Source organism: Rana temporaria, chromosome 7 (assembly GCF_905171775.1).
Source record: "Rana temporaria chromosome 7, aRanTem1.1, whole genome shotgun sequence".
Classification (NCBI taxonomy): domain Eukaryota; kingdom Metazoa; phylum Chordata; class Amphibia; order Anura; family Ranidae; genus Rana; species Rana temporaria.
In genome coordinates, this window is record NC_053495.1 from 118,185,379 (window position 1) to 118,208,050 (window position 22,672).

The 22,672-nt window shown below is 46.1% G+C and overlaps 1 protein-coding gene across 3 annotated transcripts in view; it reads right to left on the bottom strand.

Moving 5' to 3' along the window:
• The window catches only part of FAM102B (family with sequence similarity 102 member B), a 91,101-nt gene that overhangs the window by 35,831 nt on the left and 32,598 nt on the right, over positions 1-22,672 (bottom strand). For all 3 annotated transcript variants that reach the window (XM_040359894.1, XM_040359892.1, XM_040359893.1), the window contains exons 2-4: positions 14,729-14,849; positions 11,106-11,135; positions 8,885-9,001 (exon numbers count right to left, since the gene is read on the bottom strand). In XM_040359894.1, coding sequence (XP_040215828.1) covers positions 8,885-9,001; positions 11,106-11,135; positions 14,729-14,849 — 268 coding nt within the window. The remainder of the gene's footprint in view (positions 1-8,884; positions 9,002-11,105; positions 11,136-14,728; positions 14,850-22,672) is intronic.

Sequence of the window (22,672 nt, forward strand, 5' to 3'; positions counted from 1 at the left end):
TTTGATAGCAACAAGAGGAAACATACCTTCAATCGACCATGGCAGAATAAGTGATGGTGTTTTATCTGCTGACCTTTGCTTTCTTGATGATCACGATTTTGGCTTGATCTGCTTTTTACCGCTATTTTTTTTTCCCTGCAAAACTAATGTGTGCAGCAAATGCCCTGGCTAGTTTTCTAACCTGCAACTGTTTTGTTTAGTCTGAGTGTCATGGTCTTACCTCCTTGCAGGCTTCTTATCACTGACATGTGCTGGCAGCCATCTTGCTTCTTGGGGTTCTTATAACTTACCACACCCTGCGGCTCCTCCTTCCGACTGGGAGGAGCTGGATGCTCAGTATATATATATATATATATATATATATATATATATATATATATGAGGGCTGCTGCAGCATTCCCTTGTTTGGGCCTCTCGTCTACACTCTCCTGTGATTGTGCTGCTTGCTCTTGGTTACCGACCCGGCTTCCACGGACGATCCTTCTGGCTCCTGATCCCCGGCTTTGTTTCACCACCTCTCCCTGTCTACGGACTCCGGCTTGGCTGACTCCCATTCCTGGCTATCGACCCTGGCTTCGGTGGAAGACTCTGCTGACTGTTTGATCATCCGTTTGGACTTTAACCCTGCTGTTTGGTTTTTAATAAAGCCTTCCTATTCCATTTATCTGTTGTCGTACGTCTGATTCATGCTTCCGTGACACTGAGGGCAACTAGTTGAAAATGAAAAAATAATGCAGTATGCAAGGCCAGCACAACAGTACAACCAGTATTCTCAGCTTTACCCATCTTCCACAGCAGTTACAAGAGGGGTCTCTTCTTTCCTGGCTGGCATTTTTTTATGCATTTTACATCTTTATGGTAACTCATGGTTAAATGACTGCAGAGTCTGGAATATCTTACTGTTACAGTTTAAAAAATATCAAATCCACTACGCAAACTGGATAGCATCCTCCTATAAAAAAGATATTATTTAAACTCTCAAAAAAATGGTAGCCGTCTGCTCTGAGTGTCTTTCTAATTCATTGACTACTTGGAAGTCACTAATCTAGAAAAGTATGCAACTTGCGTGTTCTGACTTCAGCCAAACGTATTGCCTACTCCAAGTCAGTGGTTCACAAAACTGCTAGTATTTATAGCAGAAGGTCATCAAAGCAGCCTACAAATTTCTTCCTATGCTATTTCTGTTAATAAAAGAAGTAAATAGCAGCTATCGTTGTCCCATGTTCAGACACTTCTGAACTCATGAAAGGTGAATCTGTTTTGTATGGGTTACATCAATGCACTCTGTACTTCCTTATCACATAAGCCCCTTTAAGCCCTCTACAAGAAGTGGTATGCTGATTAAATGTGCTTAAAACAAAGGACATTGGCTTGTGCCCAGGTAGATAAGGTAACAATGTCAGACCAAAACACAAAAGCTGGATCTAAAAACATAAATTTGTGATACATTTGCTGCTATTATCACATGAAAATGCTTGTGCTCACATCCTGTTATTTTTTTAAGCAAATATAATGAGAACACACTGATGAGACAATGGAAAACCACTGTATTCTCTCGGCACAGAGCTTTTAGGAATAATAGGATTTTTTGTACTCACCGTAAAATCCTTTTCTCTGAAGTCCATGGACGGACACAGCTCCTTAAATCTTGACAAGTGGGTTATGTTCCCTGTTTACAGGAGAGGACTAGGCAGAAACATGTTAAATAGTTAAATACATGTTACATTAACAGAGTTGAACAGCCCCGCCCAGGGGGCGGTCCCTCCAGACATAACCCTCCTCACTGCAGCTTGCAGCCTCAGTTCGTAACAAGCAGTACAAACCTAAAAAGGAGGGGTGGGAGCTGTGTCCGTCCATGGACTTCAGAGAAAAGGATTTTACGGTGAGTACAAAAAATCCTATTTTCTCTTATCGTCCATGGACGGACACAGCTCCTTAAATCTTGACAAGTGGGACGTCCCCAAGCAGTGTCAAAAAACGAGGGGTGGGAAATATATCAGTAAAAACAATTTTAACTTCACCCCAAAACAAGCAGAGCTCCTCAACGGAGGAGGTGCAACTTTAAACAGCCGCCGGCAAAAACTAGCGGCTGAAAAAAACATCATAAGATGCACTCACAGCAACCATGTAAATTCTGGAAAAAGCGTGAACGGACGAGCAAATCGCCGCCTCGCACACCTGTGAGACCGACGCATGATGTCGGGGAAAAAAAAAAAAAAACCCCAGGAAGCACCAATTGCCCTGGTCGAAAGTGCCGTGACCGGAAAGGGGGGCCCGCCCTTAGGAGCATAGGCCTGTATGACGGCCTGCCCGATCCACCGAGAAATGGTGGTCGACGAGACCGCCAGGCCCTTTTGTGGACCAGACACCGACACAAAAGAGAGTCAGAAGCTCCGAAATGGAGCCGTAGTAGGCTGGTATACCCGCAAAGCGCGTACCACGCCTAAAGTATGAAAGGCCGAAACCTCCTTCGGAAGAAGGGAAGGTCGCGGGCGCACCATCACCTAATCCTTATGGGGGATCAAGCATGGCGGCTTGCAAGACAAGACCGCCAACTCAGAAACCCCTCTAACAGAGGTAAAGGCCACTAAAGGGGCCACCTTCTGAGATAGTGTCAAGAGAAAATCTCTCTGATGTTTCCAAAAGGAAGGTTCCTGAGGAACCGAGAGCACCAGAGTCAAAACTCATGGGGGAAGAGATGGGCCAAGAGGGGAAAGTATATGACAAACCCCTTGCACACAAAAAAAAAAAAAAAAAAAGGGGACCCACCAGGGAACGGGCCGCAAAAAGGCCACTAAAAGAACACAGCCAAGGCTGAAATCTGCCCCCAAACGGTGCTTTAAGCAATTTTTAGATCCAATCCAAGCTTTAAAAACAGCAGGACCCTGGACATTGAAAGTACGCCCGTGGACGTCACTCCATCCCTTCGCACCAAGAGAGGTGCGACGGTAGATCCTCCGGAAGAAGACTACGGTGCCCTGTTGAGATGACCGAGTCAGACAGACCCTGGTCACCTAAAGTCTGGCTTCCAATAACCATGTTAAGCAAGTCAGTGACTGTACAACAGGAGGAAGTATGGGACCTTGAGACAGGAACCTCCTGCCCTGGCAATCGCCAGGGTGCCTCCGCTACCAGGCGCCCGATATCAGCGTACCAAGGACGCCGAGATTAATCTGGAGCGATTAGAATCATCGGGATCTCAGCATCCACTCTGTGGAGCGGCCGAGGAAGCAACTACCATGGAGGAATGGCAAAAAATCACCGATACAGACAACACAGGGCCACCAGCGCGACTGACGCGTCTGTACAAGATCACTAGACCTGGCCACTAACTGACACCCTTGCGGCGGAGACAAGCTGCCAGGAGATCCATGCCATGTGAGGCTCACCTCCTGCAAGGGAGCCGAAACACCCCAAGCACAAAGACCAGTCGCCCTGGTCCAGCATCTGGCGACTCCAGTAGTCTGCCTGCCGGCATACCTGATGGTAGACTGAAGCCACGGCCGTGGCGTTGTCCGGCTGAAACCAGATTGGTCGACCACAAGGAGAAGCATAGCCTGATCGCCTAAAATAGTAGGACAATGAACAGTAGACGGCACCTGGTATTCCCAGGCGGTCTTCCACCAGGCACTAGCCAGGCCCGACCCTGGGTAGCTACCGAGACCAGACACATTCAAGGAGGTGTGGTCATAGGTCCACGCAAGTCCAGCGACTCAGGGCCGACTGGACCCCCCAGTTTTGTGAACCTCCAGGTTCACAACCCGTGAGCTGGCATTCGTCGTAAACACCGACCACTGGAAGGAAGAAACAACTTCCCGGACCGAAGAGTCGGGAATCTCTGTCACCAACTCAGAGAGACTCTGACTAGGTGGCGCACAGGAATCTAATGATTTCAGAGACAAGAGATTTTTACCACCTGGACAGTAGTTCCACTGGAAAACCAGGGTGTGGAACTGGGCATACAGTACCACCTTGAAGGAGGCTACCCACAGACCCTGAACCAGCAGGCGCCCGGAGAGAAGACCGATTGCGTGATGCCAATACCTTCTCCGCAGACTGAAGAGTCTGCAATTTCTCCAGGGGAAGAAGGACCTTTGCCACTGAGGAGTCTGGATCAACACTAGATACTCCAACGCTGAGTCGGAACCTAGCATGCCCATAATTTGAACCCTGGGTCGCACACATGTAGGGCAGGCTTGCTGCCACTGAGCTACACTTTCTGGCCTAAACGTTTAACATCCACCCGAATCTTCGGAGGGTCTGAATGGGAATAACCCATCCACTAGGTCGGAGACAGAAGCTGCTCTCAGAAGAAAGTCGTCAAAGTAGCCAATGAGGCAAAGCCTCGCTGTCCCAACAAAATTCAAATAAGTGCGAGCTCCTAGCTGAAAACCCATGGCGCTGACGCCAGATCAAAAGGGAGGGCCACAGGCTGACAGAGACCCTTCTCTCATCACGAAGCACAGAAAAAAACACTGTGACATGTGCAAAACGGGACATGCATGTATGCGTCCCTGATGTCCGAGGACGTCAGGACATCCCCCGGATGAAGCGCAGCTACCACCGAACAAATGGATTCCATGCGGAACTACCCGACGTTCACAAAGGTATTTAGGGCCTGAGGCCCATAGAAAACCCCAAAACTCTCGTCCTGCAGGAAAGGTAAAATTACCTTGCAGCTTAGCAAATCCCACGCTGCCCAAGGCAGACCGACGTGCCGGGAGGGGAAGACACAAGGACAGAACTTTGTTCTGTGGATAGGAGGAAACCCTATCTAGTACTCCGAAGAGACCACCTCGCAGACCCACTAGTCGGAGAGCAGGGAGGTTTCACTGAATTGTGAACCTGCAAGCCGCCCCTCCCACCTAGAGACAGGGAGGGAAGGCTATATACATTGGCAGGATTTGGGTGCCGGCGTGATCGGCTTATGCACCCAGGGACAGATTAGTCCCCCAGCTGGGCCTTTGACGGCCTGGGAGGGTTGCCCCTAAATAATACACACACAGTGTGTATGTATATTATGTAGGTGTATGCACACATGTCTTTGGAGGAAACCGGAGTACCCGGAGGAAACCCACACAGACACAGGGAGCGACAATGCAAGCTCCAGGCAGATTGGCGTCAGTGTGCAGATTGGCGTCAGTGTGCAGATTCGAACCAATGACTCTTTTGCTGCCAAGTAATGGAGTTAAGCACTACACCACCGTGTGCATAAAACCATTCTGAAACAGACGCCCTGGATAACAAGGGCGCAGCATTCAATGAAGCATCACAGACCTATATGAGGCCCTGGACCAGCTGGTCCGCTAGGCTAATAACCTCAGGAGAGAGTCGGTGCTCCTCCACTGTCTGGTGCAAAATGCTCACTCTGTGAGTTGTATACAGCACTAGGGGTCAGGACTACTCCAAGATGGCCGCCGAGCGTTCAGAACGCGGCCACAGGAAAAAGGCCAGCACAATGTAAGCTGCGCCATAGCGTGGCTACGACAAAATGGGCGCCAATGGGAGTTTTCAATGTAATTGAAAAATCTCCCAAAAAAATAGCGCCAGCGACCACTGAGACCCCAGTGTAGTGGCCACAATAGGCCGCAAGCCAGACCCCAGCATGGTAAACATGGAACGGGTCAGTACTTCGGATCTTCTATCAGTCAGATCCATACAAGTAGGGGTTCCCGCCCGGCGGTGAGGGACTACAAAAGCCCTCAGTGGCTTTTCTCATTCCGCATCTCAGAAATTATCAAAGAAGGGCACAGAAGGAAAAAACCTACACAGCGGTCTGATTTGTGTGATCCAAAAAAGACCGAGCCCTCAGCGGAAACCCAGCTGCACTATGCAGCTTAGGAGAGTCCCTTGCAGCAGTAAAAAGCGCACCCATAAATGCCTTATTCTGCCTTTTTTTTTTTTTTCAACTAGGTACCTAGTCCATGGCTCCATAACAGAGCATTCCCCAGGGGATAACGGGGGAAGGGGGCACTCTTACCGCCCGCCCGCAGTCCACCCCCACCCTGGCACAAACTGTGTCCAGGACTAACAATAAAAACTCTGTGGGAATCACAGGTGCTAACACCTGCTGCCACCACCAGCATGTGGGGAAGGACCCAGATACTGACTCCAATATTTACATATAGTGTGTATTATAATATGCACACCTGTCCATACAAATAGACAAAAGCTCCTAGAGCCCTATTCAGGGCCTCTCACCCACTTGCTGCGCTGACCAGGGGTAACCAGGGGAATCACCTCAGGAGGAGACTGCACAGCGCTGCCTGTGAGGAAAAGAACCGTGAGGTAACTTTTGCAGGGACCTGTGTTTAAACAGGAAAAGCCTCCTAGGGCTGTTTTATTTAAGGATAAGACACAGATACAGCATAAAAAGCAAAACCGTTACAGGTGTCACCAATCAGTCAGCGTCTGCTGAAGTATAATCATAAACATCTGTGCTCATCACAGGGCTTTTTACCTCACAGGAAAGCCCAATACAAAAAAGAAAAAACACAGTCCCCTCAGGAAGGCCCCCTCCCCCCTGACAGCGGCAATGTTAGCAATGCAGCAAGGGAAAGGAGCAGGGAAGGGGGAAGGGACCCCCGAACCCCAGGAATGCCCAGCCGTACCAACCCACCGAAGCAGGAGGGACTGTACTTACCCGTCCGAGCGAGGACTCGCTGACGCATTCCTGACAGACCTACAACCGCAATGGAGGTAGCTGTCGGCCCGGTCCACTGTGATTGAGACAACACCACAGCTCAGTCATATGTGGACCTCGGAGCAAAGCTCACCGGCCACCTCAGGAGTCATGAGGTATGGCGTGGCAGACCAAGCCTCTTTGCAAAGGTGTGCCCACGCTTGCTGGTCGGACTGAGTAGACTACAAGGATCTATAATATCCAGCCTGTCTCTCAGCCAACAGTTGAAAGAAGATTCTTTAAGAAAAAGTAAAGTAAAATAAAATAAAATTTCTCCTCAGGGCGCTGGGCCCAAAGGGAGCCATACGTCCTTCTCCTTTGCTAGGCAGAACGAAACTGAGGCTGCAAGCTGCAGTGAGGAGGGTTATGTCTGGAGGGACCGCCCCCTGGGCGGGGCTGTTCAACTCTGTTAATGTAACATGTATTTAACTATTTAACATGTTTCTGCCTAGTCCTCTCCTGTAAACAGGGAACATAACCCACTTGTCAAGATTTAAGGAGCTGTGTCCGTCCATGGACGATAAGAGAAAACAGGTTTTCAGCTGAGCCCTCTGGGCTGTGTATAAAATATAATGGGAGTGAGAAATGAGGCCGACAGAAGATGTGTTCACATCCCAGAGCCCTAAATGCATTAGCCAGGAAGAAGAAGATTTAATAATTCACTCTCTTCAAATACACTGTGATTAACCTTCCAGTAATGTCATGTTTCCCAGCCCATTGCAACAGCATTCAGCTACAGTACACAGAGATTAAGAATTTGGTATTCAGGGTTCAGATTTTTCATAGCAAAGTAATCAATGCTGAAAATGTTACTGATAAAATAGAATAGTTTGCATTCCACTGACCATTACAAGATGCATAGAACACACAACCAGTTATTCTCTGAAGCAGCAAAGGGGATTACTGCTACCTGTAAAAATATTTATATGTAACCTGATGCAGCATAACTGTGTCAAAGAATATGCCCACATCAGGGAATGGGAATTAGAGAGTGGTTACTTGCCCTTTCCACTAAATCCCTGTGTTTTAGGAAGCAGTAATCACTAAATGGTGGATCATGGTCTGGATCCAGACCGAGTGACAGTCCCATCCAGACCGCCATGGTCCCATCATTTAGGAGCTGGGTTGCTCTTTCTTTCTGTCTTGGCAGCAATGTACATCCCTCTCCTTCTTCCCCCAGTGCTGCTGTGATATCATCCTTGCAGCAGGGCAGATGGAGGGCAGGTAAGGCGGCAGGTCTGGAAGGAGGGCAGGAGCTGCAAATGGGTAATTGGTTGCTAAGACGCTAGGTGGTCCTAGCAACCAATCATCGGCTTGTTAGCAAGAAGAATTTGATAGCTCCCATCTCCCATCTTGACTCTCCCTGTGGGTGGGACTGAAATGCTGCTGTGAAAGGAAAGGGGGAGGACACGGTTATAAAGCAGGGCTCATGATACTGCTACAAAGCAGAGCTCATGACATTGCTATAAATGGAGGCTCATGACAGTGATATGAACTGGGGGTGGGTCATGTTAACATGAAAGAACTGTGACATAAAGAGGGGGTACCGTGACACATAGGGGAACTGTAAAGGGCTGGACTGTGATATGGATGTGGGAATTGTGACAAAGGGGGAGTAACTGATGTAAAGGGTGTACTGAGGACACATATGTAATGGGAGGACTGTGATGTGCAGGGGGAACTGGGGACACTGATGTAAGAAGGGGACTGTGATATAAATGTGGATAGCAGGGGGCTGATGTGAAGGATCTGTATTATCAGCAAAATATGTGATTCGAGCCTCTGCTCCAAGAAAATTTTACTGATCTGACCTTCGTGAATTTTAATTCAATACCTCTGTTCTAAAGTAATGAAATTTAACAGTTTGTCAATTTATATTTATGGGATATCCAAGTGCCTTCACATTGGTGACATGCAAATCCAATTACTGATAAAAGAAATCCTTTTTGAAAGCACAACCACAAGGTATACATTTTTTCCCAGAATTATTTACTAGGCAGCCATGTGTAATTTCAGGCAATGGTATTAAAGATGGTAAAAAAATTGGCCTGAGTAAATTCACCCTGAGCAGTTATAATCATCCAATGATTCATCTTAGCCCAATTTTTTTCTTTATGGGTACTTTTACATTTTAACATAGAATAGTTAACAAGCTGTTACAATGTTTAATACATGTATCTAGTGTCTGCCATTCTCTCTTACCTTTAAAATAGAATTATCCTGCCGGGTATTCTTTGTGTCATATCCCTCTAGGAGACATCGACGGATTGTATTGCCAGACCCAGCAAACTCTGCAAGGTTGAGATCTGCAAAGCCAAGCTTAAAACCACAAAGAGATATGAACATTACAAAGGTAACTGCAAGGGCTGATCATATACTTAATTTATGTATTAGACTTTAAAACCGAGCTCCAGCCTTTATTTTTAGACAGACCAGAAAAGAAAACACTTCTGTGAAATTGTTATTGCTTTGTGTGAACCTATTGGGGAGACCAGGTCTCTTGGGTTGGAGCACCCCTCCCCCTCTTCATTACCTCACATTAGTGGCCACCAGTGTATAGGAAGAATCCCTTCAGTTCTCCCACATAAACTCCTCTATCTCCCATGGTTGAGACCCAGGTTCTTTCATTCTATTACTAGGGTAGGACCCACTAATTCGGGGTACTTTGTCGCAGCAAGTGGGCTTAGCACTATATGACTATATAGTGTGACCAACCCCCGTATTTTTGAATATGTTCAGGTGTTTTTAACTAGCCTTGCAGGACAAGTGTCATTTTTGCATGTGTTCGCTATAATCTGTTTTGTCCTATTGGGGAGACGTCATCCCACTTCAGGTCCCCCTGACAGTAGGACAAGAAATAAGGGAAAATTTCTACCCCAGGGCAGGAAGACACAGATAACAATAACCAGACAAAAATTCCAACCCTTCTCTGTTTTAGCGCAAACTGTGTTTTGCTGCAGTTTGTGTCCGCTGGGAAGATTACATATACTGACAGGAAGTAGAGGGCCATCTCCTCAGTGGAAGAAGTGCCCGTTGTTAAACGCAACCCAAATATGTCAAGCTAATCTTGACACTTTAATATGCAAGGCCAACATAATTGTCCATAATTTATTTTATAATATCCCCTCTAAAGTTCATAGGAAGGGCTGCGCCAATATTAAATATGCCCTTATAATATCAAAAAAGCGCTGCACTCCTGTCCAGCCAACTTACTGTAGTGCAGACTTAAAAAGGCCTCAGCCCATGAGTCTTTGCCAATGCCACAGAGGCTACCCTAGGATTAAAGGGGTTGTAAACCTTTGTGTTTTTTTCACCAATGCATTAAGGTGAAAAAAAAACAACTTGCAGTGTCCGACCCCCCCCCCCCCCCCCCCCAAGCCACTGTTTTACTTACCTGACCCCCAAATTTCTGTGGGCGCGATCCCGCATCGCTTTCTCCACAGCTTCTTGGCTCTTCATTGGATAGATTGATAGCAGCGCAGCCATTGGCTCCTGCTGCTGTCAATCAAATCCAATGACGCGACCACCAGGGGGCGGGGTCAAGTCATACACTCAGCGGCTATGGATGCCGAGTGTATGACACAGGAGCACGCCGGGATGGTAACCCCCCTCGGCAGAGAGTTTCCCAAAGGGGGTTATCTAATGCGGGGACGAGCCGTGAGAGCCGCCGTGGGACCCCAGAACAGGAGGATCGGGGGCACTCTCTGCAAAATGAACTGCACAGTGCAGTCAAGTATGACATGTTTTTTTTTTTTTTTTTTAAACTGAACCTTTACAACCACTTTAAGCTCCGATGGGTGGAGCGAAACACGTCAGGATGCGTGGCTTTGGTGCAAGTCTACACTAGGTTGGCTGAATGGGAGTGTGGTGCTTCTTTGATTTTATACATGCATTGCTTCAGATGAGCAACTTTGGCAGCCTGCACTTTCTTTCTGGTGACTGCAGGAGTTTGGTTTCCCCAGCTTGAGTGGCATTCACAATTTAGCACCAAGGTCACATTAAATATGCCCTGACCGATGCTCAGTTAAGCAACAATTTTAAATGAAAAACAATAATAAATATGATAAAAACATGTTTAAAACCATCACAAGTGTTTCAGAAATGCTGTATATATTTTGATATAGCAGAAAAAGTAAAATCAAGGACTCATTTATACCCTGACACTTTAGTGCCTATATATATATATATATATAAATATATATATATATATATATATATATATATATATATACACATATATACACATACATACATACATACATACATACATACATACATACACACACAGTTTCATGTGGTGCAGTTTTCAAAATTCATGCGTGCCGAGTTTAGCCTGGAGATTTCCTCAAGCGCATCTTCCACAAAGTAATAAATGGTATTGAAAATAAAACCAAAACACGCATGCTAGTCCATAGATATTTACCTTGGCATAAGCTTTCCCACCTTTCAGCTCCTGAAACACATAGGAAACATTTCAGAAATGTAAGAAGTAGTCTTTGTAAATGAGGTTTCTGGTTCTCACGCCAACCAGGGTAGGCAGTAAGAATGAAGAAAAGAATAGTGGAGATGTTGTTTATAGCAAGAAATGTGATCCTTCCCTTCATGCTGACCTTCATCGTCCTCTGAATTTGGAATAAATGATGGACTGTGCTTTACCCAAGTACCAGACCTCCTCTTACAACTAAACAAAAAGGGCCTAGAATGCAAATTTGGTGAAGACTCATTGTACTGTCCATCCAAACTCCAGTGAGAATGGAAAAATGGAGGACAGGCCAGAATATGAGGGACCATAGCAGTGGCGGCCCGTCCATAGGGGTGCCGCCCCCCATCCCACAGTCAGTAAAAAAAATAATAAAAAAAAAAAAAAAAAAAATTTTTTTTAAATCTGTCCCTTTAAGAATTTTTTTCCCCCCAAAAACGGGCCTTATGTGCTCTGTGTCCGCGCGCCGGACGCCGGGAACAGTGCTGTAGGAGTAGCACCACGTCTGTGCAATCACGGGATTGCAGACGCGGCGCTACATTGGCACAAAAAATATGCCTTTGTGGCGTTCTCCATCGCGCCACTCGCTTCCGGCGCGATGAAGTGTATTGTTATGGCCGGGCGGGTGCATACACTGTCTGTGTGCACCCGCCCGTCTCTGTGCTCGTTCCGACGTCACTGGAAAAACAGGAAGTGACGTCGGGTCAGCTTGAGCTCAGTGTGCCCGACCGTGGAAGAGGTAAGCCTGCCTGTCTCTACCTCGGCTGCCGCTTCACAGCAGCATCCAACCCCTCCCGCGATTTCCACAAAGGATTTTCGTATTCGGCGGCCGGCCTGCCCCCCCCTCTGCTTATTCAAACTTTTTTTTCTATTTAATATTCGGCGGTACCCCCCCCCCCCCCGCTTATTCAAAGTCTTTTTTTGCATCTAATATTCGGCGGCGGCCCCCCCCCCCCGCTTATTCAAACTTTTTTTATCTAATATTTGGCGGCCCCCCCCACCCCGCTTATTCAAAGTTTTTTTTTTTTTTATCTAATATTCTAATATTTTATCTAATATCCAACCTCCACCCCCCCCCCCCCTGCTTAATCCAATTTATTTTTTATATATTTTTTAATATTTTTTTAAAATATTTTTTAATATTTAATATTCAGCGAAAATAATGCCAGGCAACAACCCCCCCCAATCAATGTTTTTTTTTATTTAATATTAGTTAAATATATTAAGCTTATTAACAGTTTATTTTTTATATTTGATTCAATTTTTAAGTATAAAAAAAGTTTTTTTTTTAATAACTGGGGGGGGGGGGGGGGGGGGGGAGGTGGTCTGGTGGGGTAGTGTTACCGCCCGCTGTAGTGTTACTTGTGCTGTAATGAATTTTTACATATAAAAGAAATGTTGTTAATAAATGGGTAAATGAATTATAAAAAAAAGATTTTTCCAATAACGGTTATTAAAAAAATATTTTTTTTATAATTAATTTACCCACTTATTAACAACATTTCTTTTCTATGTAAAAATTCATTACAGCACAAATAGCGGGCGGTAACACTACCCCACCAGACCACCCCCCCCCCCCCCCCAGTTATTAAAAAAAAAACTTTTTTTATACTTAATGTGCAGGGAAAATATCGGCCGTCAACACCACCCCACCCCCCGCTTGCAAATTGTCCTGCGACTTGGGACTGGAAAGTTGCAGGATAAGTTGGACCCGATGATTTCCAATGAGAACTGTTCATATCTGTGCAACTTTGAAGTAGTCCCTGCATTACTTTTGTCCCACCTTGATGTGACTTGAGGTCCATAGACCTCCAGAATACATAGGCATTGCTTCAAGTCGCTGCAAAATCGCACCAAAAAATTGTGGCAGAATCTTGCGACTTTCAGGCTAATGCAGTCTGAAAGTTGCACAATTCTACTGCAATTCTGATGTGACTTAAAGGAGTTCTCTGAGCTAAAACTTTTAACCCCCGCTGTGCCCGGGCTGTAAAACTATACAAAATAAACCTTCACTTACCTGCCTACAATCCCCCGTTGTTCCGATATCGCCGTCCCGTTCTCCGGTCCCGGTCTCTTCCACTTCCTGGGGGTCGGTGACTCACAGTGCGCTCAGCCTATCAGCGGCCGCAGCAATGTCCCGTCGCGGCCGCTGATAGGCTGAGCGCACTGTGAGTCACCGACCCCCAGGAAGTGGAAGAGACCGGGACCGGAGAACGGGACGGCGATATCGGAACAACGGGGGATCGTAGGCAGGTAAGTGAAAGTTTATTTTGTATAGTTTTACAGCCCGGGCACAGCGGGGGTTAAAAGTTTTAGCTCAGAGAACTCCTTTAAAGCAATGCCTGTGTATTCTCGAGGTCTACGGACCTCAAGTTGCATCAAAGTGGGACCAAAGTAATGCAGGGACTACTTTGAAGTCCCACAGATATGAACGGTTCTCTTTGGAAATCATGGGGTACGACTTGTCATGCAACATTTAAGTCCCAAGTCGCAGGACAAGTAATTCCTGCAGTCTCTGGTAATCTTGTGCAGTATGTCCGCAGTCTCTGGTAATCTCCTGCAGTATGTCCGCAGTCTCTGGTAATCTCCTGCAGTATGTCCGCAGTCTCTGGTAATCTTGTGCAGTATGTCCGCAGTCTCTGGTAATCTTGTGCAGTATGTCCGCAGTCTCTGGTAATCTTGTGCAGTATGTCCGCAGTCTCTGGTAATCCTGTGCAGTATGTCCGCAGTCTCTGGTAATCTTGTGCAGTATGTCCGCAGTCTCTGGTAATCCTGTGCAGTATGTCCGCAGTCTCTGGTAATCTTGTGCAGTATGTCCGCAGTCTCTGGTAATCTCCTGCCCATTTCGAGTCCTTCATTACTAACAGTGTCATATTTTAGTTTGTTTGCACCGATCTGTAAGGCTGCGCTATATACCAAGATTTGTGATGCTGGGGCTATATACTCTGTGCTGTGACGCTGAGCTGTATACTCCTGACATTGAGTGGAATACAGGGGACGGAGTGGTGGATTATATAAGGGGTGTGGCTTATGAGAAGTGGGAGGGACCAAATGTGGAAGGGCGGGTATTGCGCCCCCCCATCATAAAACTTCACCAGCCGCCACTGGACCATAGCTTCTTCCACATGAAATATGAACAAAGCATATCCTTCTATAGTGTGTACTTGTCTTAATTCAAGAGCACCAAGTGTAATTTCTGTCTGCTGCTTCGTTTCTCTGCTATCAGCATGAATAACTACTGACAAGTTTTCCTGACACCAAGAAAAAAATGGTGACAGGAGAGGGACCTTCAGCTCTCTGCTCCCTTTTTTCTGAACTCTCAGACAAGCTTTAAAATTCAGCACTTTGATTGGACGTAGAGAGGAAAGTGCTGCAGATAAACTGGTACAACTTATGTACTTTCTGTCTTGGTGGAAGGACCTTCTCGCTTTCATATGTCGTTTTTCTGGGAGACGACCGGGAAAAAGCTAACTGGAGGTTAGCAATGTGTCCCCCGTCCCCCCCAAAGTCCCTTTCTGAAGCCTGCAGGTACAGGTCTGTTTTAGGAAAAGTAGTAGTGGTCTTACCTTACGGACAGACACCCTGCAGAAACATGTATCCAAGATCCCTGAGGCAGCACTTGCACTCATCTTGCACATAAAAGAGAACTTTTTCTTCCAATGGACGCTGTTAGCTTGGACAACCTCCCTATAAAAAGAGACAAGAGACCACTGAGCAAAATCAACACAATGGCTTTATTAACATACTTGTCATGTCAACCCCAGCCCATAAGCAACCATTTGCATCAGCCAATATTTGATGCATCCACATATTAGCCAGAGTTCACTATGATGTCACTTTTTCCCAGTACAATGGCTGTTTATACTGAGCAGGTTGAGGTACACTTTAACCTGAGCCTGTGTCTACAGACACGGATACAAAACAAGATGATCACTTATCACCTGATACCACATATGAAGTTTAGTGAATTTTGAATAAGAATACCTCTACATCCCTTGTGTCAGCTTAGACCCGATGATTGGTTGCTTAGGCACAGAGCATTGGCCTTTGGGATACAGGAATTGTGCCAAGATGTGACTGCTAGTGTATGGAGTTTTCATATGCAGGCGCTACTCACGTATGCGTTCGCTTCTGAGTGCGAGCTCGTTGGGACGGGGCGCTTTAGTTTTATAGTTTTCTAATTTATTTTATAAATTTTTACACAAAAAAAAAAGAAAAATGGGTTACTTTTATTCCTATTACAAGGAATGTAAACATCCCTTGTAATAGAAAAAAGCATGACAGGTCCTCTTAAATATGAGATCTAGGGTCAAAAAGACCTCAGATCTCATAATTAGACTAAAATGCAAAAAAAATAATAATTTGTCATTTGAAAAAATGACAAGAAAATGTCCCTTTAAGAAGCATGGGCGGGAGTGACGTTTTGACGTCGCTTCCGCCCTGCTATGGAGACGGGTGGGGGCCATCTTTCCCTCACTCATATCCCAGCCGAGCAGGAAGAAAGGACCCGATCGCCTCCGCCGACGGCTCCGGTAAGCGGCGGAGGGTGAGGGAGAGTGGCGGAAGGGGGGGGGCCCTCTCCCGTGGCCGATAACGGTGATCTTGTGGTGAATCTGCCGCGGAGACCACTGTTATCGTTTAGAGGACCGCTCACTGAAAAGATGGATATCTCAGTTGTGGCAGCGGCTGCTGCTGTTACTGAGATATCCATCTTTAAAAAAATGACGTATATATACAGTGAGGGGTCCTTAAGTGGTTAATGAGACACATTTTCCAGAAATGATAGCAAATAAGAGGCACTTATTTTACTTAAAGGAGTTGTAAAGCAAGGCATAATAAAACCCCTCTTAAAGAAGCCCAACCTCGTCCCGAAAGACCCAAACCAGCGCAGACCGGTAACAAGCCTGAACACGATCTCCAAGATCATGGATAAAGCAGTAGTAAAACAGCTTCAGCCCCACCTGGATGACCACAAACTCCTAGATCCTCTACATCTGGTTTTCGCCCAGGCCACGGCACAGAAACGGCTCTTCTCAAGATATGGGATGACGCCCTCGAAGCAGCAGATGACAGAGAATCCTGTCTCCTAGTGCTGCTGGACCTTAGTGCAGCCTTCGACACAGTAGACCACAACATATTGCTCACGCGACTCAAAGTAGTAGCAGCAGTCTCTGACGCGGCCCTACGGTGGTTCGCATCTTTCATAGAAAATCGCACTCAGATCGTGAAACTTGGAGGTTTTACATCAGAAACACAGACCATCACATGCAGAGTCCCGCAAGGATCACCCCTCTCACCCGTACTCTTCAACATCTACATCCGCCCGCTCCTCAAAATCATCAGCAAACAGGACCTGCGCTACCACTCCTATGCGAACGACACGCAGCTTTACCTTCGAATCACCAACAAAAAATACCAATTTCATGAACTTGGAAAGTGCCTTACACTGATCGAAAATTGGATGACTGAAAGCTCCCTCAAACTCAACGGATCCAAAACAGAACTACTCACCCTTCACGCAAATAGGAAATCCATCTCTAGGACCACATGGACACCACCCACCATCCTCGGACAAACCATTGCGCCAAGCAATAAAGTCAAAAGTCTCAGTCATCTTTGACTCAGACATGACGATGGATGCACAAATAGGATCAGTCGTCAGCGGTTCTCATCATCTGCTCCGCATGCTACGTAGACTCATCCCCTTCATCCCGGAAGAGGACACAGCAGTAGTGGTTGGAACAATCATCAACTCACGACTTGACTACGCAAACTCCCTCTACTTAGGACTACCGAAATACCAGATTTCACATCTACAAGTCGTCCAGAACACGGCAGCCAGACTGGTAACAGGTAAAAAGCCGTGGGAATCAGTCTCCCCGGTCTTGAGGTCCCTCCACTGGCTGCCCGTACAGGACCGGGTGACATTCAAGACGCTCTGCCTCACCCACAAATGTATACAGGGGAACGCTCCCCAATACTTAAGCGAGAAAATAAAACCCTACATCACCAAGAGCGTGCTCCGGTCAACCAACCAAAACCTTCTCCAAATTCCTAAATCCCGCTACAAATCGAAGGGAGAACGTAGATTTTCGGTCCAAGGACCACGGCTCTGGAATGCTCTACCCACTACCATCCGCTTGGAGGAAAACCATCGGGCATTTAGGAAAAAACTAAAGACCCACCTCTTCTGGAAGACCGGTATGACGCTGGATGCCAAGCGCCTTGAGGCGATTAAGTTTGCATTTGTTGCGCTATACAAGTTACTCACTCACTCACTAAAGGTTCTCCTTTAAGCTAATGCATTGTTGGTTCACTTACCTTTTCCTTCAATTTCCCTTCTAAATGTTTTTTTTCTTTGTTTTCTTTGTCTGAATTTCTCACTTCCTGTTTCTCCTCAGTAAGTTCTGGCTGACTAACCCCCAGCCAGAACACGGGGCCAAGCTTGCTGAGGAGAAACAGGAAGTGAGAAATTCAGACAAAGAAAACATTTAGAAGGAAAATTGAAGGAAAAGGTAAGTGAACCAACAATGCACTAGCTTAAAAGGAACCTATTTAGAAAATAAAAAACAAACCTTTACAACCCCTTTAAGAAGTAAGTTGTGCTAACCCGTGGCCTATTAATTTGCGTGACTTGTCCACTGGGTCTGCTTTAATGCATGGAGGGTCAACTGGCGAGTCATCATCCCATTCCCATCTATGGTTGCAGAAGTTCTTTTCTGGTGTTGCCCACTGGGGTATGCGAGCAGCAATAAAAAGCTGGTATGGTGTGCCAATCACAATACTTAGCTATTGCTACTCTCTGTGTAACAAAGCAGGGAATACTGCTATGCACCGTGACAACATCTACATGCTCTTAGTAGGATTTGGACAAAATCCCATAATTCAGTTTGTCGGTGCTGCAAAAGTCCATTATCATAATTTAGAAGAAGGATGCCTAGCTAAGAAGATAGTGAGGTTGCCAATATTCTCTCAGCTACAGAGCCCCTGGAGATAAGCATGAACTTTAATGGAAACTTCCACTCAGAAAATACTGTATAAAGACAAAGCTAACTTCTCATGTTGGAAATGCTAGTCACCTGGTTCTCCTGCTGAATCCCAACCCAAAACAATTACGTAGGTCAGGGATTCTGACTTTACCAAGACCTTCCTTTTACTGCCTTCTTTTTAGGTCAGCCAGGCAACTAGCATTTTTAAAAAGGAAGTCAGAAATGACAGTCCCCATATTGCCTATTGGTTTTCTTCAATTGAGCAGCCAAAAAATGTATTTTAGTTTTGGGTAAGACTTCATATTTCAAGCCTCGTACACACGGCCAGTTTTTACAACGGGGAAACTGCCAAAAACCACCGGACAAAAAAAAAAAAAACAGCTCTCTTTTTTCCCGCCTGGATTCCTGGCAGACTTTTTACCGGCGTTTTTTGGCAGTTTTCCTATGGGAAGGAGCATACTCATGGTCGGGATTCCCGACCAAAGCTCTCATGTGAGTTTTTCCGACTGGAAAACCGGCCGTGTATAGGGGGATATGTTACTGAGCAGGTTCTTGGCTTTCCCCTCGGGATTTCTCGGAAATCCTGCACGTGTGTACGGGGCAATAGGCCGGGTTTTTATTTCAATCCCTAAACTACATTAGAAAGATTTTCCTTTACTTTCTGTCGTTCCAATGCCCCTTGAAAGAAATACATGGTGTGGTAGTCACCTGGAAAGGAAAGAATGGACACTGCCAAAATGTCTAATCCTTCGCTAAAAAGTACTAAAGTGCGTGTTGTCTCAACATTGGAGAGATTTGCCATCAGACAAGAATTATGGGGAAATCTCCCCGGGTAGGACACAGATGACAATAAAAACCTCACAAAGGCTCTATGGGCTGCTTACATTTTTACGAGGCTGAACCACTGTCTAAAACCAACGCCTCATATGCACACTGCTGCTCCTAAACTGACGTTTTTGGGGCTTTTGGTGTTTTCTGCCTAGGCCCCCTGAACACACCTCAATAAAAACCCATCCATGCAAACATAGGCTTTTATAGGTGTTTAAGATGCAGCCAAAGCTCCTACTCTGAACAAGGAAGAATCGCATTTAGTGCCAGTTCACACCAGATGCCGTTCCAGCGCTTTTTTTCTGCACAAAATGCATGCACAGTGTTTTCCATGTATTCCAATGGCTCTAGTTCACACCATACAGTCAGTTTCCAGCCAGTTTCTGCACAGGATGATGTGAACTAGAGCCATTGGAATACATGGAAAACACTGTGGGCCAGATTCAGATACATTATCGTATCCATCGGCGGGCATAGCGTATCTCAGATACACTACGCCGCCGTAACTTAGGGCGCAAGTTCCGTATTCAGAAAGAACTTGCACCCTAAGTTACGGCGGCGTAGTGTAAATGTGTCGGCGTAAGCCCGCCTAATTCAAATTTGGCTGGTAGTGGGCGTGTTTTATGTTAAACTATCATGACCCCACGTAATTGACGCTGTTTTCGAATGGCGCATGCGCCGTCCGTGGACGTATCCCAGTGCGCATGCTCCAAATTACGCCGCAAACTGTCAATGCTTTAGACGTGAACGTAACTTACATACAGCCCTATTCGCGAACGACTTACGCAAACGACGTAAAATACGACGCTGTTCATACGTTTCCGACGTCGATACCCAACATGACTTACCCCTGCTTTATGAGGGGTAACTTTACGCCGGAAAAAGCCTTACGTAAACGACGTAAAAAAATGCGCCGGGCAGACGTACGTTTCTGAATCGGCCTATCTACCTAATTTGCATATTAAACGCGGAAGTCTTGGGAAGCGCCTCTAGCGGTCAGCGTAAATATTGCACCCTAAGATACAATGGCATAGGAGACTTAAGCCGCTTGTATCTAGGCAACATTGAGGCGTATCTGATTCTATGAATCAGGCGCCGAGATGCGACTGCCCGCATTCGGAGTTACGACGGCGTATCTGGAGATACGCCGACGTAACTCCTTTCTGAATCCGGGCCTGTGTATGCATTTTTAGTGCAGAAAAAATGCGCACAAAAAACTGTACGGAACTGCGTCTGGTGTGAACTGGCTCTTAGGAGAGAAGCTTTTGGGCAAAAAAAACACCAAAAGCGGAAAAGCGTGAAAACATGCCTAAGCGCTAGTCACCATTTTTACATTTCAATGGGCAGAATTGAAAAAACTGGCCAATGAAATAAACGCCCAAACACCAAACTCTGCTAAACTGGTTTGAAAGAACACAGCTTAAGAGAAAATCAGCTTTAAAAACTCCCCTGTCAGGAGAAACAGTGTTTACAATAAACCAGTGTGCATGAGGCCTAAGGCCTTGTTCACACCTATGCAGGTTGCGGTTTGCATTATCTCAGGTGCAGTTTGCGTTTTTCATTACACGTTTTTGATCTATTGAAGTCTATGGAACCAAAAAACTGAAAAAAATACTTCTAGGAATCCACGGTAAATTGCTGTAGTGTGTTTCTCCAAAACTGAAAATGCACTAAAAATGCACAGGTGTGAACCAGGCTTTAATGTGTTTCCTTTTATCTGCCAGATACTGAAAATAATTGCAATTAGGAAAGGAATTGTCAGGTTTGACACCAGTGTTAGTTTGCACTGCATCTATTGCCTCATGGTAGCTACAGCTTTTGTCACTAAACTGCAGTTGGCAGTTTTCTTTTTGGAACATAACTGACCACAAAGACAATTTTGTATTTGAAAAATGCTGCTTTAAACCAGCTTCATGTTATAGTCTGACTGACTGATACACTGAGCCTGCTTGTGTTCTAGTCATGACCAGACATTCAGGGGGTGCAGACTTTGTCCCTCACCCCCCCGGACAGTGTGCACACGTTGGCTGCAGATGTGGTTTTGACAGTTCAGGTTACCCTTAGTAACTAATCAATATAAACATAAAAGTCATCACAATGAGGCAGACGCAGAACACATAGAGCTTCCTTTGCCTTGACTCATCACTTCCCTGTGTGAGTCACACACAAAAAAAAATTTTTTATTGCAGCACATAATCACCTAACACAAATTCAATCATTTCATCACATTATTTTGTTCCTAGCAACCTTTTGTATTGTTCTGATATAAGCTGTTATCCAGCAAGGTTTTCTGAATTAAAGGATCAGTCCAGCCAGTTTAGTTCTTGCTGAATACTAGACAATTCCTTATATATCACTGGAAACTAAAGTAATATTAAAGCTTCCATTTTTTTTAATAAAATTTAAATAACAAACATGTTATATGTACCTTTTTTTTTGCATTGGTTTTGCACAGGGCAGCCCCACTAATGCTCCTGGCTCTTTCTCCCACCACACACACACCGATTGCCCCCATAGAAAACCACTTTCTATGGGGGCACTCATGTGGGCTGGCTCCCAAGTCGCCCTGTCTGTGTCTATTACCACAGACAGAGGGGCTCGGCCACACCTTCCCGCCCCCTCATCATAGGATTTGATTGACAGGAGTGGGAGCTAATGACTCCCACTGCTATCACTCTGTCCAGTGAGGAGGGACAGAGCCAGGAGAGCCGCTGCTCTCATGCACATCGCTGGATCGAGATCGGGCTCAGGTAAGTATAAGGGTGGGGGCTGGGGGGATCCTCTTGCAACAGCAGGTTTATTACCTTCATGCATTCTACGCATGAAGGGAAAAAACGTCTGTGCCGCTCCCCACCCCCCAATACCCACCTGAGCTCCCTCCTCTTGATCCAGTAATGTACACGAGAGCCTCGGATGTCCTGGGACTCCCTCTCCTCATTGGCTGAGACAGCATGGGAGCCATTGAGAAAAGAGCTGAGGCGGGGGGGGGGGGGCAAGCCACAGCTCTATATGTCTTATGGACACAGAGCAGGGCTCAGAAGAAAGCATGTACCAGTGCCCCCAGAGAAGGTGGCCTGCTATTGGGGGCACTGGTCAAGGGGGAGGAGCCAGGAGCAACCCGAGAAGAGGAGAATCGGGGCTGCTCTGTGCAAAACCACTGCACGGAGCAGGTAAGTATAACACGTTTGTGATTAAAGGCTTTACAACCACTTTAAAGAGGAACTGAACTCTGAAAGTGTGCCTGAAAAGACAGAGGTCAAAGGACCGATTCACCTCTACTGCACTGTGCTCTGTGTAAAAACACACAGAATGGGGGTAGGCAGTAGGCACACCCAAAACCCAAAAGTCAACAGAAACAGAACTGAAAATCATGGCACAATGAATTTGCTGCTTAAAGCGGTGTTCCGCCGAAAAAAAATATATTAAAAAAAGTCAGCAGCCACAAATACTGCAGCTGCTGACTTTAAATATATGGACACTTACCTGTCTTGGGCGCCCGAAATGTCGGGTCCCGAAGCCGATCCGTCCCTAGGCTGTCGGGTGGAGGTGCCGCCATCTTGGGTAAAGGAATATGGAAGTGAAGTTTTGCGGCTTCACTTCCTGGTTCCCTTACTGCGCATGTGTGAGTCATGCTGCGCGTCCTTTCTGGTCACTGCTGTCTTCTGGGACCTGTGTGTCTCCCAGAAAACAGGG